The sequence below is a fragment of the Bombus flavifrons genome, chromosome 18, assembly GCF_040668555.2.
Source record: "Bombus flavifrons isolate JBK064 chromosome 18, iyBomFlav1_principal, whole genome shotgun sequence".
Taxonomy (NCBI): domain Eukaryota; kingdom Metazoa; phylum Arthropoda; class Insecta; order Hymenoptera; family Apidae; genus Bombus; species Bombus flavifrons.
Genome location: NC_138459.1, coordinates 2,985,825 through 3,003,438, shown reverse-complemented (window position 1 = coordinate 3,003,438; position 17,614 = coordinate 2,985,825). Strand labels below are relative to the sequence as shown.

The window sequence follows — 17,614 nt, the reverse complement described above, 5'->3', positions numbered from 1 at the left end:
AAAAAAGAAAAACGCCTCGTGGCTCGCTAATCCGCGATTTTCTGTGCGCAACGACGGTAAGTAACTTGTCAGGAAGGTACTTGCCGAGAAGTCTAACGAAAGTCGATCGATCTTTCTCTTGCGAGAACCCTGAAAAGGAGAGCGTCTTTCACTCGATTAAATGAACGCCTCTGAGAGAAGGAGCCTTTGATCCACCGCATTTTTCCGCATGTCGCGCGGGCATTTTTTCCACGCTTCGATATTTTCTTCCCGACGAAAAAGCACGTCGACAGCCCTCTTTTTCCTCTATATAGTTACGTACTACTCTGTTCGTATCTAAAAGAACGTTTTTTCGTACGGCGCCGAAGCCTTTGCGACGCAACCTGTACGATATTCCGAAATACCTACGTTTCATCTCGAGATCAGGGGAGCAGATCTTTCGACGAGGTGCAACTAAACGAAAAATGCCGATAAAAAATGAGACATGCATTTAGAATAGCGGAGTCCGCGTGGCCACAATTTTACATATTTACAGACGCGAAATTTTCAGGGATCAGAGGCTCGTCCTCGTCCGCGTCGCAAAAATGAGCACGAAGAGAAATTTAACGGCGTGAAAACTACGTGTACCGCGATTGGAAAAGTGGTAAAATAGCGATTGGCTCTTCTTATGTTTCATTCACTCTCTATTCACCTTCTTTCTTTCTTATCTTTCTCTTTTTTTTTTTGCTTCTTTTTTAACTTTTTTCTCGCTTTGTTTCGTGTCCGTTTTCTATTGTTGCGTACTCTTCTATCGTGCCTCATTGCTCGTATTTCCCTTTTCGTTTCCTCTCGTCACTCGGTTCGGGTTAATTATTACAAAGATGCTTGTACAATAATATAATATAGACTCTATATTAGTTACAATAATATCGTAGCGTTCTACCTCGCGATCGATCGGTCCGTATCCACTTGCGTCTCCCTTTTCTCTTCGTTTTCGGTCGCTGTCGCGAAAATCCGTTTGGACAAACCAATGTAATAGAAGATCTCTGGCATAACGCGATGGTACAGTTTCCTCGTGAAACGCAACATCTTTTGTCTACACGATCGAGCCGTTGCGTGACTTTATTGCTTATTGCTTACGTTAACGCGGGCGTTGTCGAGCTCTTGGAAAAATTCCTTCGTCTCCAGACGACTTTTAAATAAACCCGGCCGTTCCTCGAAATCCTTCCGGCATACCGGAAATCGTATCGTTTGCGATGTTTACGCGCGATCGAGAATCGCGAACGCGGACCAATTCGATAATCGCGCACGATATTCCGATTCTTTCGACATTTGTCATGATCGTAAATTTCATTTTGATTCGCAAGATCAACGTGACGCTACGACATAGCCGTCGGAGTTTCCAGTTCTTTAATAAAATATCCGATCGACTCCTTTTTTTTTTCCCCTCGGCGCGATAAGGGTCGAACAAGTGGCCAATTTGTCTCACGCTATATTCCACGTTTCACCTTCTCGATCTCCGTTTGCATCGATAAACTGCCGCGGGAATATCTGCCTTGGAACTTTTACCAACAGGAATTTTTCCACGAGACCCATCGACGCTCGACAAAGAAAAATAAACATCACCAAGATCGTAACGAGAAAGAATCAGTGTCGCCAGAAAAGAAGGAATAATCCGGAGCAAACGCACGAATGAGAGGGGAACGTTCCCGATTGCGAGTCGGTATAACGGACCGGAAAATCCATCACAGTTACAATTTTACACTTTACACGTTCGGCCGTTTGTCTACCGATATTTTCCCCTCTCGAGAATGATCCTTCGTATTGTTCGGAAAGCTTAACGAATCCTTGTTCGAAGCAAACCTAATTTTCGTGTAGTAACCCGATCTCTGTTCGTAATTAACGAGAAAAGAAAGTGGCATTTATGGAAATCGATTAACGTTCGAAACATTAAAATGTAGCGTGTTCGAGGAACGCTGATATTCTGCAAGTGGCGATGAAATAAATTTTACGGCGCTTTGAAATTGCCTATCGTTGTTCACCCGCCCCGATGCGATGGAAGTTAATTGAATCGTCGAAATAGTGATGTTCTCGAAATACCAGAAATATTTGGATTAAATTTATCATCGGGCATGACGTTTCTGTTTAGCCATGCAGAATACATTGCGATCGTCGAAGTTATACGCAAATAGTTTCGGGTTAATACGCAATTGATACGATAAATTATTAGCGAGCAGGATATAGATTATTTTGGTGCAAGATGATTTATTATTCAAAGATTTTTCACAAAAATAAAATTTCGGCTGGGTGCACCCTGATTCTTTCCTCGTGTCTCTCGTTCCACTCCGCTTTTTAGCCCATTGGCGCATCAAATAATCCTACTACACGATAGATTGTATTGCGTTAATTACTTCATTAACACCTTTTGACACTGTTTGCTACGCGCGTGTATCGGTGTCAATCACGTTTCACTCTTCGCGATCATTCTAACAGATCGAACGTTTTACTCGGCGAATAATATTCGGTGCGATAATAAATTCGTAGCATCGATCATTGTGTCCGGCTCTCTAAACATCGTGGACGAGCGACGCGTGCTTTTTTTCTTTTTTTTTTTTTTTTGTATCGTACAATAGAAAAATAACGCAGTTAACTCGGAAGCTTTGAAATATGTTTTTCCCCTTCGGTCGGTTATTAATACAGCTAGCGGCTATTACAGCTATTATATAATAGTTACGCTATACATTCAGCTATAACACGGCTAATAGCCCTTTGTAGCTATTATATAACAGCTACAATGCAATCAACCTTTAATACATCTACTAATATTTCGTGTGGTAATTGAATTCTGCCGCGGAGCTTTCTCGATTGGCCCAAAATCTGTTAACGGATGCAGAATCTTCCGTGCCGTTCGAACATTGTACTTCTCGGTGAAATTAAACTTGAAAATGGTACGTCTTCTTTTTTATCGTACAATTTAATCTATAATAGTCAAATTGTTCTAAAAAACGATGCGTTGCTACGATCGAAAAGTCGATGGCGCTTTAGTAACAACGATCCACGATGTTTCGAGATACAGGTGCACTCACTCCTGTTTCCTTCGTGCCGGCTTCTATTCTTCGAACTGGTAATATAAAATACACGGTACACCCACTCACAGTACTCCGTAGGGTCGTGGAAAGAAAGGAGCAGCCGGTGTGAAAAATATTTGCCGAGTAACCTGTTCCCCTTCGCGCCTTATTAAAGCTATTCTCTATGTAGTTTCTACCTTAAATGATAACGACCTCTGCCGGTCGATCGTCTTACTAACTAAAACGTGATGTTGCTTTCTTCTCTCTTCGGTATCGTTGCGGGCCGGCAATCGATCCCGTTCTCATCGCTCGTCACCTTTCGCTAAAGAATCCGATCGATCGTGCGCCGTGATCTCGCTCGTGATATGGTCTAACCATAAAAACTTGTGTAATTACTTTGTTATCTTTACCCGATTTTTAATTAGCTAGTGCCTACGAGCTACATCGGTAAAAAACCTACTGGCCAGGGGAAATTCGCGTTCGATCTTCACGACCCCTCACACTCTCCTTACGCCGTTACTCTCTCGAAGGAACAAGCGGCTCCCTTTCCCGTCGTTGAGAAAAAAATTTCCTTCGAAAAGTAATACCCTTTCCTTCCTTCTTTCTTTCCTTCTTTCCTTCCTTCTTTCCTTCCTTCCTTCCTTCCTTCCTTCCTTCCTTCCACCCTTCCTTCCTTCCTCCCTTCCTTCCTTCCTCCCTTCCGTCACTAAACCGTTCATCTTGATCGGATCCGTCTCCTTTCCAAACGATGTTCCGCCCTCTTTTCTTGTCTACTTGATTTTCCTTCTGGTCTGGAGGAGCACCTCTCGTACGGAAGAAATCAGAGTTTTGCCTCTTGTCTCTTTATTATAGGCGACTTTATTTTTCGTTCCTCGAGATCGAATCGAATCAGGGGACCGGCACTCTTAGCTAGGACGAACCTCGATATCTTTCCTCGTCTCTCGTTGCGCGAAAAAATTTTGATGGTCGTGCGAGCACGAATTTCTCCCGACGAATCAGAGAGGCTAGCAAGAGCTACGGACACGAGCGTTCGAAGCCAAAGTATCGATTGTGCCATTTTCTCTTTCAATTTCTTCTTTCTCGTTGGCCCGGACGCTCGACCGATCTTGTTCGGTGATTCGCGCCAAAGGCGATTATATATATATATGTATATATGTATATTATATATGTATAATATATAATATATATATATTTTTTTTTATACACGTGTACCACCTCGTTTCGTCACTCACACGGTGTCCAGTAACGCAGATTACAAACGTTGAGTTTTAACGGTCGCGAGATCGTCGTCCGTTCGATTAGAATCACCTGTATATCGCGACGACCGCCGCCAGGCTGACGATCATCAGGTACGTCGATCGAGTAACAAAGCCCCTGTTCTCTTCCATGCACTGACCTGCAAGCACAAAATCATGTTTGTTCTTAGGCTGGATCAGACTAAGGTATCAGATTAGGTAAACATCGATGGGCTAAAGCGACGCCGCCGTTTAATTCGACATTTATCAACGAGATGTCACGGTACATTTGTCAGGTGAAGTCGTCTACGTGTCGCAGTAAATTATGCATGGCTGTCGCGCACCATCTGGCTATTAGAATGCGCTGGATGACAATTGCTGACGCGACGATTTTCATTGGACGTTGCAGTCTGTCGCGCTGTCAAACTGCATTCCGTGCCGCGTAAGAAGATTCGCGTCTCACGCCACTTCTTCTCTCATAGACAGCTGCGATAACTTTCCTCGAAGACGCGTCGAATCTCGCATCGATGCAACGTAACCTTGATGTTTCCCCCGAAGGTACGAAATAAGGATACCACCGTATTCGAAACTTCGCGAAGTATTTGGGAAGCAAATCGGTATGTCTTTCAATAAGCGTGGCGAAGTCTGAGGTGAAAAGGCGTAGCAAACAAAGCAACGACGGGGTAACGAAACTGAAGGATCCTCCGTCGAGTGACAAGATAACGGTTCAAGTTCCGAGGATGCTTCAACCCGAAGCACGCGGATGAGCGCTATACAATCCGATAACGTCAAACAAATAAGGGAACGACGCCGTAAGCAAGGACGACGTAAAGCAACTTCGCGTCCGTATTTTTCATTAATGAAGCTTCCGAATGATCGTATCTTTCAGAAGATTAATTGTCAAATAGCAACGATGGTAAGTTATATAAACGAACGAAGAATTGCCAAAGCATAGGAAATAGCATCTTACGGGATCAAAGAACGGAGTCCTAGGAAAAGATAGAATCTAGAGGGTAGAACGAGTGCAACGAAAGTGGCCTAATTTCTTTGACAATGCTCTTCCGGTGGAGGGCGGGGGAGCGGGGGGGGGGGCGGCGGCGGCGGCAGCCTCTAAATCTCGAGACAAAGTGCTCGAACGAAGGAAGATTCGCCGAGCGGCGGTAGTTGCGGAACAAAACTGTTAGGTTCATTGCAGCGGAGACGCGTCCTCGGCAAGGCAGAACGGAGACCTTAAGGATCCTTAAGAGTGAAGTGCCGAAGGAAAGGAGGAGGTACTCACCGGTACTGGTAGCATTGAAGGCCAACATAGGTGGGGGCGGCGGGATTCCCCTCTGGCAGGCGACCTCGCTGGCAGTCAAACTGACAACTCCGCCGCTCTCTTTGTACATGAAGCACAATCTTCGACTGTTTCTGTACGGCTGGGGCCTGTTGTTCTCGCTGGACCAGCTCGTGCCAGGTGCCAGTTGGGTGGCGATCACGAATTGGGTGCCCTCCGCGTCGAACCACCTACCGTGGCAGGAGTACGCTGCGAAAGGGAAGGCAAAGGCTTCTTTATCCCTGCCGCTCTAACGGAACGAACTCGCAGAATAATGGTGGGAGGTATTTCGAGTCGCTCGTTAACCGTCGAGTGCCATTATCCTTTAAACAAACTCTGACAACTTTGGAAGTTGAACGTCGACGAATAGAGACGCTACAGATAGCAAAGCTGAAAGATCTTGCTACAATAACTGCACGGACGAATCTGTACGCGAGTCGTATTATCGATGCAATTTTAATTATCATTGAGCGCAGCGACTCCGCTCAGACCGGTGGTACTTTCCAACGATATCTAAATAACGTTTTATCGCTAAGCCGTGAAAACAGAAATGATCGAATTTCTGTGAAATTGAAATTTTCACTCACCGATCGCGTTGTCTTCGACGCAGTCCGTCTGAAATTCCATTCTGTCCGCGGTAGAACATCCTATGGTTATGGTGGTAACCTCGGAACTGCATCTAGAGATATCTTCCTCTCTCTTCTCCCTTTTCTCGAAAGATCCGTTGCTAGGATTCAGCTGCTCGACGTTTCTCCTCATCCTCGCCAGGGGGTTCGACGTCATCTCTCTGCCTGACCTCTTTTTGGGCAGGTTAGCGGTGTCCGGGTAATCGCCGAAATAATCACCCTGAATCTCGAGCATGCTCGAGCCATCCGGATCGTCGAAATCGGTTGCCCAGAATTGCCTGATTCGTGCGAAATCGTCTGCGTCCACCCGGAAGTCCTCCATCTTTGGGCTTCTTCTCGATCTATTGCTCGTTCGCCGGATACTGATAACCGAACGTTTGGCAAGATCGTGCGTTCTTCTGAGTTTCGACCTCGATACGCTTTCGGTCGATCGCTGGTCCTCCGATCTTCTGATCTTGGATCTAGCGTGGTCGCGCAGCAGGTCCTCGATATCCAAAGTTCGCTTGGACGACACCTCCTCGAGGCTGTGATCGCGATGGTTTCTGTTGTTGCGATTCGATCTGGCGCGCCTGCCCATTCGCTCATGGACGAGGTATTCGTTGTTCGCCCTTCGTTTCTCCACGTCGAAGTCGAGCTTCCGGCCGCGTCTATCTTCCTGGGTTCGTTCCTGGGCGTGCCGAACTTTTTCCCTGTCACGCCTGACGCCCTCCTGGTGTTGGTTCCTCCGGCTTTCACGGATGTTCCGTTGGTTCCGGTTCACCCCCGTCACCGTAAATTTGCCCAAGTACGGGCACGTACGTGGCTCCGGGGAACTGGCTGAAATTTTCAGAAAATCGTTCCGTGAGAAACGAGAAAATTCTTTTCCAGAATCCTTACGGCTGTTCCATTAGAATACCGTTTATTTTCGTCCGTTCCTACCACAGTCCCTAGGCACGTCTTTGCGATCGATTCTACCGACACGTTACGAGGGCCAGACGTTTCGAAAGATCTTAAAAAGTATCGAGTGAAAAGAATTTAACGCATTAGCAGTTGAGTGTACTTTGTAATTTTCTATAGAAGAAATGGGAAATATCGACGAAAAGGAGAGGGTGGGGTGGGGTGGGGAGGGGGGGGATACTTTGTCGAAATGCCAAACGTGTTCCGAATCGATTAGGACGTTTTCCTAACGCCGCCGACCCGGCATCTCGATAAACCAGCTGTCTATAAACTTTCTCCGCAAGATCCCTTAAGCAGAGAGACACCGGCAAAGTTACCGAGAAACATCGCAACCGGAGATCAGCTGAATTACAAATTACCTGGTTCACGTACACCGAAAGCAATCAACAAGAAACTTTCGATGGGGGTCTATCGATCTTCCCTAACGACGCCTTCTTGCCGAAAGATCGATCGGATCGGCCAACTGCGAAACACCCCCAAAACACACTGATTCGGGTCAGAATTCAAGGCGACCCTTCTTCTTGCATCGATCGATTAACCTCTCGAAATATCCAGTCGTCGACAAGAAAGATGACAAAGAGTAAGTCGTCGGATAGATAGGACGGAACACGCTATTATACAGAGTGGCAAAAATCGCGAAGCGAGCAAGAGGAGCGCATTATGGCTTTAATGGAAGCTCGTTAGATAGCGAGAAGGAGAAAGAAAGGAATTGCAGGGATTCGTCTAGGAGACGAAGAAGGAACGCTATAACGAGAGAGCGTAAATCGGCCATAGGCAGGCACAATGCGAACTCTAACGAGACAAATCTGACGTCGCACCCTCAGGCTAGTCCCTCTTCCTCCGCTTGGCAACAACCCCTTCCCGCAGCACTCGCTGTCTTGCCGAAGATTCGCGACAGAATCCCGGCTTTTCTGTTTTCTTCCGTTGTTTCGGGACCACCGCCACTCGCCGGGGGTATTATTTTCCGGCTTAATGAGGCGGCTCGAGATAGGCAAGAATCCAAGATGCTAAACAAACATCGCAGACCCGACGTGGCGAAATATTTGCTAAACTTTCGGCCGTGCGGGCTGAACAACTGTTTGCCGGCACCCATCGATTTTTTGCCTTTCAAACTTCACCTCGACCATTTCGAGAAAACTTCGACCCGCTATCTTCTGTTTGCCGATGTAAAGGATTTCCCTCCTATCAACGATAAGATTTCATTGTTTCCCGGCCGTTGGAGTAGCTTTCGTCACCTTAGACGAATACCGGTGTCTTATCTTTATAGTTGCACACGTTTTATATTCTCTTCTAAGCCTTCGGCTGTATTCTACGAATCAGTTTTATTTCGCCGACGATATACATAGCGATTTACGAAAGCATGTGAACATTTATCGCAGACAATTTCCACGAATATATTACGTATGCTAGACGAAAGTTTTGGAAATTTCATTGGCATTGTAACGAGACATTTTCGATCTGAAAATGCGTTATCCAAGTTATAATTTTTTTCATTGCAAATATACATTTAGTATAACGTTGAGGTTTATCAATTGTTGAAGTGATATTTTAAACTAAACTTACACTAAGCTAGCTAGCTATCCGTTAGCTTCTACGTAGATTTCGAAATTTGTTTCAAACTTTACCAACATAATCATGATAGCCGGGTTTCATTACCGCGCTAATGAAATTTCGAAACGTTTCGTACAACACGTACGATATATCTACGAAATGCTTCTTCTACAAGCGCTGGAATACCTTCACGAGCCAGTATATACCAAGTATGAAATTATGACAAATCCAAGCGGGAAAGAAGTCATAATTTGGGACATTTTCTCCACCCTAAAGTTCTTTCCTTTATCGATACGATCGAGAAATCGCTCTCGATGCTCGTTTGGGAAAAACCAGTCACAAAAATCTCGTTATTTTCATGGTTAATTAGACATGTATTACATCGGGTCAAAGGCGATTCCAGCAAAGGAGGCTTGATTTTTCCGACTCGTTAGGCGATTCCCTCTACGAAGGTCCTGGCCAAAGGGATGGGCCAAGGGTGGGATCCCGGTGAGGTCACCCTTCGAGTGAGTCTCTTTCTTTCTCTACCTTTCCCTTTTTGTATTTCGATCGGGAGAACAAATCCGTGAACTTCGACGATCGTTAATTACGTTCGTCGAGCGAAACTTTTGACAATGTATTGTGGAATTGCTGCCGGGCCACGAATTTCAATGGCAAAGTAGCAAAGTTCTATGAGTGGTTACCCCCTGTAACTTTTCACTTTTCGTTTAATTCCAACGTGCTTCGTTACGTCCGTGCCATAAAATACCGTACTTGATATAATCGAAATTTATCAAGGATTTCATATACAATAGAAAATTAACAATACCACCGGATTTCCCATGTAATTTAACGAATCAGATTTTATTCTCGCGCTTTGATCACGTTCTGCAGGCATTTCGTATCCGATTTACTTCTTACGCTCCGTTTGTGTCATTTGGCGCGTCCTAATTTCGTTATAACCGTTCGTACGAATTCTAAATACAGGGAAAACTATGGCACGTATCGGCTGGACGTTGTATCACTGGACGATGTTGATGAATTCCAACAGCTTCTTTCGAGCGTTCCTTCGAGCAATCGGCAAAAGTTGGCCAAACAATTAAATTTAATTGACGGGTGGTCGACTGCCGTGAATCGCGTGTCGCTCTCTCGACAAAAAGAGGAAACGGAAATGGACGCGTTATCATGGCCGCGGATCAAGGACGGCTCCTCGACACGGCACTTCCAACTTTTTAATTAATCAATCGACCGACGCCCGTGAACGACTTTCTTTGTCGGCCGGCCGAAACGAAATGGCCGACCGCGGATCTGATCGATCAGGAAAATTTGCCGCGCGCGACCTCCACAGTATGCGCACGTACACCACATACGCAATCTCGTTGCTCTTTTCTGTTCAAACCGTCGAAAATTTAATTACATGATATTGGCTTTCCACGAGGATACTTTCTGTGACAATGTCCAAAGCGTGGAAAAACGCGGAATGAAATTTCGCCAACCGCGGTCCGGCCGCAATTTGTGTCGGCGAAGCAATAACCGCAACGGAGCTTTCAAAAAGTCGCAACATCGACAATACACGTATACATAGATTTTTTTGTTCGCGTTTCCTCTTGGCGAGCCATAGACGCGAGAGAGGCAACAAACAATACGTTATACGATACTTAGAGCGGTAGCCCGAAATAAATCGCGTTAAAGAGCAAACACATTATTTACCGCAACGCCGGAAAGGGACGATAAATATCCAGGTTTCTCTCCTTCGAAAGCCCCGGGGAATAAATCAGCCGAGGCGTAGGTACATTTAACAATCGTCAGCTTGCGCAACCGTATAGCTCTTCCGGAAAGAAATCTACAGGGTTGGCCATGGCGAGAAGGGAGCGGCCCGCGGGCGAGAAACGACACGATAGAATGGCATGCCAATTATCTTTCGCGCGAGTCGCAGTCCACACGCTTTCTTTGTTTCGTTCGGCCGGAAATGACGCCTCGATTCTCGCCAGAGCGATAAATTTCCAGCGGAAATAACTTTTGGCAGTGAAAGAGGGCGTGGACTGCCGCTGCCCTCATCGAAACGGGGAGGACGCTTCGCGCTCTCGGAAAACCGGAGGAAACATCACCGGCTCTCCGAAGATATTTTTCGGTACACTCGAGCAAACTTCTCCATCCTTTTCCATCGCATTTTCTTCCATAAAAATACGTGAAAATACGTAAAAATACGTATACATGCATACAGTTGTTCGTGTTAACTTTGGAAACACGTCTTGCTTCGTTTCTATCATCTATCGCGTTACCGCGATGGAACGACGGCGCTGCCGAACGTATTCGTTCCTGTGAAAACATTGTTTCATCTTCTATTTGACTAGCAATATTGTTTAAACATTCGCGTATGGAAAATGGAATATTGCTCCCTTTATGGCACGCTTTATAGCTATCTTCGTTATACGACTTGTATAATGTCTATCTCGTACGATTCCTTTCGAACATGTTATTTTACAGCTAAGTGAAGAGTCATATCGAAGTAAACGAATCCACTTCCGTGTATAAAATCCCGAAAAAGAAAAATAGATTTTTTTTAATAAAACTCGCATATTTATCCTCGCTACTACAGACGGATCGATATATTTTAAACGAGCAAAGTACGAGGTATACGATATTCGGCGCGTTCCGTAGCATTTACGCGCTGTAACATATCCATCGACGAAAAGGGAATGATCGGTGATCGGCAAAATACGATTCGAAAGATAGTAGGATCGCTCATAAAGTAAAGGGGCAACAGGTCCAGAATGTATTCGAGAAAAGCCGAAAAACGTTTCGTACGGAATAAAAACATTTGAAAAATATGTACGGGTTAGCAAACAAAAATATTTTATTATCGGCGAAAGCACACGCGTTCGCTATATATTTATATTCGCTGTGTAAAACGTTTCCTTTTCTGCTCCGTGTAAATTCTCCCTTCTAGTCCCTGCCCATTGGCCTTGGTCGACCCCGTTTGCTACACGAACTTCCTGTTTTCCCCGGTCACGAAGATGCAACGTTTGGAAATGGGTTCGCTCGTCGGCGGAATTGGATTTTAATTCGCATTAACTTCCCACCGTGGACTCCGGATTGATTTTCTCCTCTTTGATTTCGCTCGAACGAGTACGACCAATATTTTCGCTTAGTCCCGCCGCTCTTCCACGTCAAACTTCTTTATACTCTCTCTCGCTCTCTTCCCTTCCTGTTCCCTTTGCTCCCCCTCTCTCTCTCTCTCTCTCTCCCTCCTCTTTTTCCTCCCTTGTGCCTCCTTTTCTTCTTGCTTTTCTTTTTTACGTAAGCAACTACGAGGAAGACCGAGGGTACGCCCGGTAATTTCTCTCCCCGATAAAAGAAAAGCTTTGTCATCCGCTCTTATTTTCCGAGTTAATGGATTGTTGCGCGACACGATAATGGAGAATATTTCGCTGCAGACGAACGTCACATGATATTATAATTTTTTTTTTTTTGTAACGAACATCGATCTTCCTCCGTTTCTCCTCTGTGTCTTTGCGTTGAGATCGCTCGTGATCAACGCGGATAAATCGCGACAAACGCAGCCGCGTAATGAAAACGAAATGACTGGACGACGAGCGACGAAATGCCGTATATTTAACAAAGGCATTTTTGCAGAATGGCGCGTCGCGACAGATTGCAATTGGAACTTTCCATCCGTACACCTGTCCACCGAAATAATTGCCAGTTGTTCGCTCGAAAGTCGTTATATTCGCTTTGCACGATTGTACTGCCTATCCTCGATGTTTTCTTCGGTTCGAACGACACGTTGCGTTGGTCCGGCGGTAAAATAAAAGCGATCGGACCGGCGCGGCAACAAAATTCGCCAACTGGGAAAACAATCGCGCTCTACCGTCGTTTCGTAAATCAAAGGCACCGAGAAACGGTCTAGCAATTTTCTGCTAGCTGGTTTCGGGGATGCATTATAGGGAATAAAATACACATCTCCCCGGCGGTAAACACGCGTGACAAGCGATGTAATTAAAGCTGAGTGCAGCGCTAAACGACATCGAGCTTGCACGGCTTGATTATTATTGCCCGGCCAACATTTCGACCCGATTCTGTCAAATATAGCTGCCTACGTAATTTTGTATCGCGAATATTAAACCATTAGGTGTAATGACCGATGCGAACCGCGATGCCGCGAAATTCATCGGACCAATCGTCGCCCGATCAATATCCGTTCTCGCTGGATCCGGCGTGCACAACGGATCCACCGGCTTTCAAACTTTCAAATGGATTTTCCGCGAATAATGAATTTTATTATCGAGCCTCCGTTTCATCCAACAGCCTATATAATCTGTCCGGTTCTCTATCTCTGCGACTGGACAACGTAAATTTATTTAATTAGCAGTTAAAAGTCTATTCGTGAATTATCGTTGATTTACGCTTTCGGTTATTTTCTCATTAGCTAAATTACCAATTTTCCAACGTGTCTCGTTGTTTCTCGTCGAAAAGTTTTATCGTTTCGCCAACCCTCCTCTCTCTTTCCTTGTCGGCGATCTTCTATTTGCCTCGAGATTCGAAAAAATTTTCAACCTCCTGTCAACACTCTGCAGCTACGAGCGTGTTTGAAATTGCTTGAAATTGTTTGGAAAAAACCGGCGAAAGGGCGAAGCAGGTTCGCATCACTAACCTCGATACACCTTGATAGACTGTGTCGAGCGACGACAAGACGCGGCGGAAAATTAAAGGAGCAAGAGCAGGGGAATAACACGACGAGTTGCGGTTAACGTTCCAAACGGTGCTCCGTTCCCTGTACATCGGGGGTTGAAACGCCGACAGAGAAGCCAAGGAGACGGAGAATCTGTTGGAACGGAGAAAGAGCGAGACAGACGGAGGAAAACAGTGGAAGCATGGGATAGCTTTGAGCAGTAGCAAGGGGGACAACATACTGAAGGAGCAAGGATCCGAAGAAGAGGCCGAAGCCGCAGAGTCAGGTGACCCGTGTCAAGTTCAAAGACGCGAATCCTAACCCTAGCAACGTTTACTCCGAGCTCTTGAAAGGAGGCCTTTAAGAGCCACGATGTTATAAGGTGGCCCATGGTCGATCCACCGTGAAAACGCAGCTACCCTTTGACGCAGAAATTATTTCTTCGCCGCTTCAATCCTCGTTTACCTTTCCTTTTCATCTGCCTTCGGAGCCGTCATCTGAAATCTCGCGTCGAACCAAGAAAACACAGCTTGGAACAGGGAAACGAACTGGTAAATGTTTAAACTACTGCACGACTAGATGCATCATATTTATGAAACGAATTAGTCATGTGGCCCAAAAGCCTTCGTACGAGGACAACCGGATCCTCTGAAAAGAAATCGAGTTTACGAGCGGTTGAAGTCGAAAGAAATTCCACGCTAAACCCGTTGGCCAGTTACTCGAGTTACCCAGCAGCGAGCTTCGCGATACCGAGCAACATTCGTTTCCGAGCGAAAAGTGTTTCCGAGATTGCACACGGTTTCTTCCTCGGAATCTAAATATCTGCGCACGCGAGAGGCATTCGCAGGGTTGGTTTACGTATGTCAGGAACACTTTGCACTTTGTTGCAGAAAATGGTTTTCGCGTCGATTCGATGTCCGTGACTCGGGCGAATACTTCAGGACAGCGACACGACGACCGACGAGCGCGTGCTCGGGGCGTTTCTAACCCGGCCGAAACAGATTTCCCCGCCCGATTACAACATCGCTGTTGGCAGAGCTCTCACGGCCGACGTCGAGCATCGATTCTAAATTAATTTCAATTACATTCCGCATAACCCAACCACGATCATCCGCATCTCGACGTCTATCTGCTCCAATTGAAATTTATAGGCAAGTTTCGGCGAACCACCGCACGCGTTTTCCATCCTTTCACTAAACTTTGGCACAGCAGTGTAACTCGTATGTTCCTTTCTTTCGTACGTATGTATTTTGCGTGTAAGTTACGATTCTTCGATGTTTTGGATCGACGATAGTACGAGAAACGTTCCAATTTCAACGCCGATACATTTTCGCTGGTTCGTATATCGACACGTACTACTTGCTTTCAGCGCCTTAGCGTCGTTCAGTCTCAAAATCTAACAACAACTGCTCTACAAATCACGTACGCGAGACAGCAGAATCATCGCTACGGTTTCTCAGGAAGATTTATCAACGATTATCCCGCTAATACAATTGATTTCTATCGTGGCAACGCGAGACACTTGCTCCCTATCAAGACCGGTTTTAATTAATTCAAGCGTGAAAAACGACCGTCAACTGCGCTAATTCCGACGACACGTATCAGAATCGTGATTTTGCTGTGTTCATCGCGTCTCTCCTATTTCAAAACCTCCGATTTTCCCGGAACTTATCTTCCCCGGAACTAAGATGGAGCATTCTGTACTTATCGCAGATACTGGTCAACGATGACTGGTCGAAAACGCTGCTCCACATGTTACCTGACGCGCGTCGTTACCTGATCGCGAAACTTTTAAAACACGAACGAAATTGCGTATCCTACTTCATCTATCTGGTTCTTCGGTCGATTGGTTTTTAACAAATAACAAGTCTTCGCGGATGGCCGCGCGAGCATCGTCGATTCCTCGTTTTATCAATCGAGCGGCCATCTGGACAGCGGCTGTAGAACGTCGCCTAGTTGCGTAACTCCGTCGCATCGAGGAACGTGGATAATAATCGAAGAGCAACAATCGGCACAAAGAGAGGGAGCCGGACACGTCAACGGATATCAAAACGGCGAGCAATTCGCGGCAACGATCGGACGATGGAAATTCAATTTTCCAACTAGCTGGAGTCGTCAATATGTAGATACGTATTTTCGGACAGGTTCGCGAACAGGTTCGACGTTTAACAACGTCCGATGAGCGTTGAAATTTCATGGACACTTTGTTCCGTGGTATTTTTTCGTTGTTCAGCACCGAACAGCTGACAGAACAAATTGTGGTAAATTACGAAGCTAGAAAATTAATTGTCACGATTTTCGCGAACCATCGTGGCGCATCTTTACACTCTTGTTTTTTCAAAAACATGTTCTATCTTCGAACGTTATTCGTGCTACGAGATTACGGCAAACTGAATATCGTTACGTTCATTTCTTTGCTCCTGTATCAAAGTATCGGATTCGTCGGTCTCTGTCATTGCTTTCTTCACAGAAACTCTACCATGCGCGTCTCTATCGCGATTTGCTTGTGTTCGCTTTGTACGTTTATCGGTTATTGTTGATAACAGTATTATTATTGCATCAGACAAACTGAATATGCATCCATCGACCGTAATAAGTGATTATCACGTTATTAGCGTTCGATTTATTGGTGCCAGTGCGTGTAATTAATATTATCATAATTAACATCATAACCGAATCGAATATCGTCGTTGATTCTACCGATCAGAATCTTTTCGGTATTTTTCGAAAACTGTCATTTTCCTTGTGGAAACGAAGAAGAGATTTCGTTGGTGCAGACGAGGAAACGTTGGAAAATCGTTTTGTCCGATGGAAATTCAATTCTCAAAACGGAGGACGGCGCGTAAAAGTGACGCGTTCATCGGCATGGAATTTCCGAATACGCGTCGACTTCATTTTTCGCTCGGCTCCGTCTTGTCTCTGCAACTGATAGCTTCAACGGTCATTTCTAACCTGCACGAATCGGTATGAAAGCGGTTTCCGACGGAGGATGAGATGCGTAGCCCGAGTGGCCACGATACTCTCTGTGAGAAGTTATAATTGTGTCCAACTATTCGGTCCGGATGGTACCTTGATTTGAACGTTAGATGGCAATTACGTATTGCAAGCATGCAAATTACCTATTTTCCAGCGAACGCGTGGGATACATATTTTGCGCTGACCCGCTAATAAAATTTTGTACGCGCATTGAAACAAGATCCTCCTGGTCATGGTCCATTGAACTAAACATGGCCATTATAGCAATTTTCCAGTATATTTGGCACGTTATTTTCTTTCTCGTCCTGGTGAACTTTAATTGCGATCGATGACATTGGAAGTATGCTTGCTTCCAAGTTTGTTCATCCACCAGCTCATAAAAATGATGAGATTTATGCATATGTATATACGCAAATATATACATACATACATACATACATAAATATATATTTATATGAAACTTCATCAGCACCGTAGTGAAACACTACGCAAAGTATCGGCATACTTTCGTGACCGTGTAAAGTAATAAATTTTCTTCCCTAACAGTCGTTCCGGCACTTGGAAATACCGTGGAATAACTGATACGACGAAGAATCAAGTGCTCTAATAACGAGTAACTTTCAAATGCTAATTGTTCCCGGTATGCAGTGAGAATCGTTCCGGCGGGGTTGGGGTCGAGCTAGCCAGTTGAATTCGTACTAACGTTACCGAAACGCTCTGTACACAGAATGTCTTCCCCTAATCCGCAAATAGACATTATCTTGGTAACGTCGTAATTACCCACGTAATACATTGTCTTCGTAAAAATGAATTCGCCGTGGCGCGGTGCAACGGGATCCCTCGGTTCGGCGAGCTAGGTTTCGTTGGATCTCGTCATACGAGGAACAAGAGGGAAAGAGATAGACAAACGATAGGAGGGGGCGAAAATTCCGTTAATTAAACGCGAGAGTACTCCGTTCCATTATTTGCATACGCGAAGCTTTCGAGCGCGCGCGACCGTGCGAACTCGGTGAAAATAAGATTGTTGGGAGACGCACGTCGCGTAAAATTCGCAAAGTGAACTTCCTGCTTTGCCCGCGGCTCGAACAGAAATTCTTGCTACAGGGCTATTATCAATACACCGCTTCCGCCCTTTCGTTTCTTCCATCCTCTCTAACCTCGGCCTTGGCGAATCCTTTTGCGTTTAACTACGACAAGCTGTCCCCGTAGGTTGCGGTAGATGTCGTGAAATCGGCGATAGTACGCGTTAAAGAAAGTGGTGGAACTCGGATGTTTTTAGCGAGGGTAGTATATCCAGT

At 45.4% G+C, this 17,614-nt stretch overlaps 1 protein-coding gene across 6 annotated transcripts in view; it reads right to left on the bottom strand.

The window, feature by feature from the left end:
- Nucleotides 1–843: 843 nt before the first annotated feature.
- The window catches only part of LOC138189011 (uncharacterized), a 252,813-nt gene continuing 236,042 nt past the window's right edge, over nucleotides 844–17,614 (bottom strand). For all 6 annotated transcript variants that reach the window (XM_069131158.1, XM_069131161.1, XM_069131164.1 and 3 more), the window contains 3 exons: nucleotides 6,164–7,018; nucleotides 5,541–5,786; nucleotides 844–4,422 (listed from right to left, as the gene is read on the bottom strand). In XM_069131158.1, coding sequence (XP_068987259.1) covers nucleotides 4,331–4,422; nucleotides 5,541–5,786; nucleotides 6,164–7,018 — 1,193 coding nt within the window. In that variant the 3' untranslated portion in view covers nucleotides 844–4,330. The remainder of the gene's footprint in view (nucleotides 4,423–5,540; nucleotides 5,787–6,163; nucleotides 7,019–17,614) is intronic.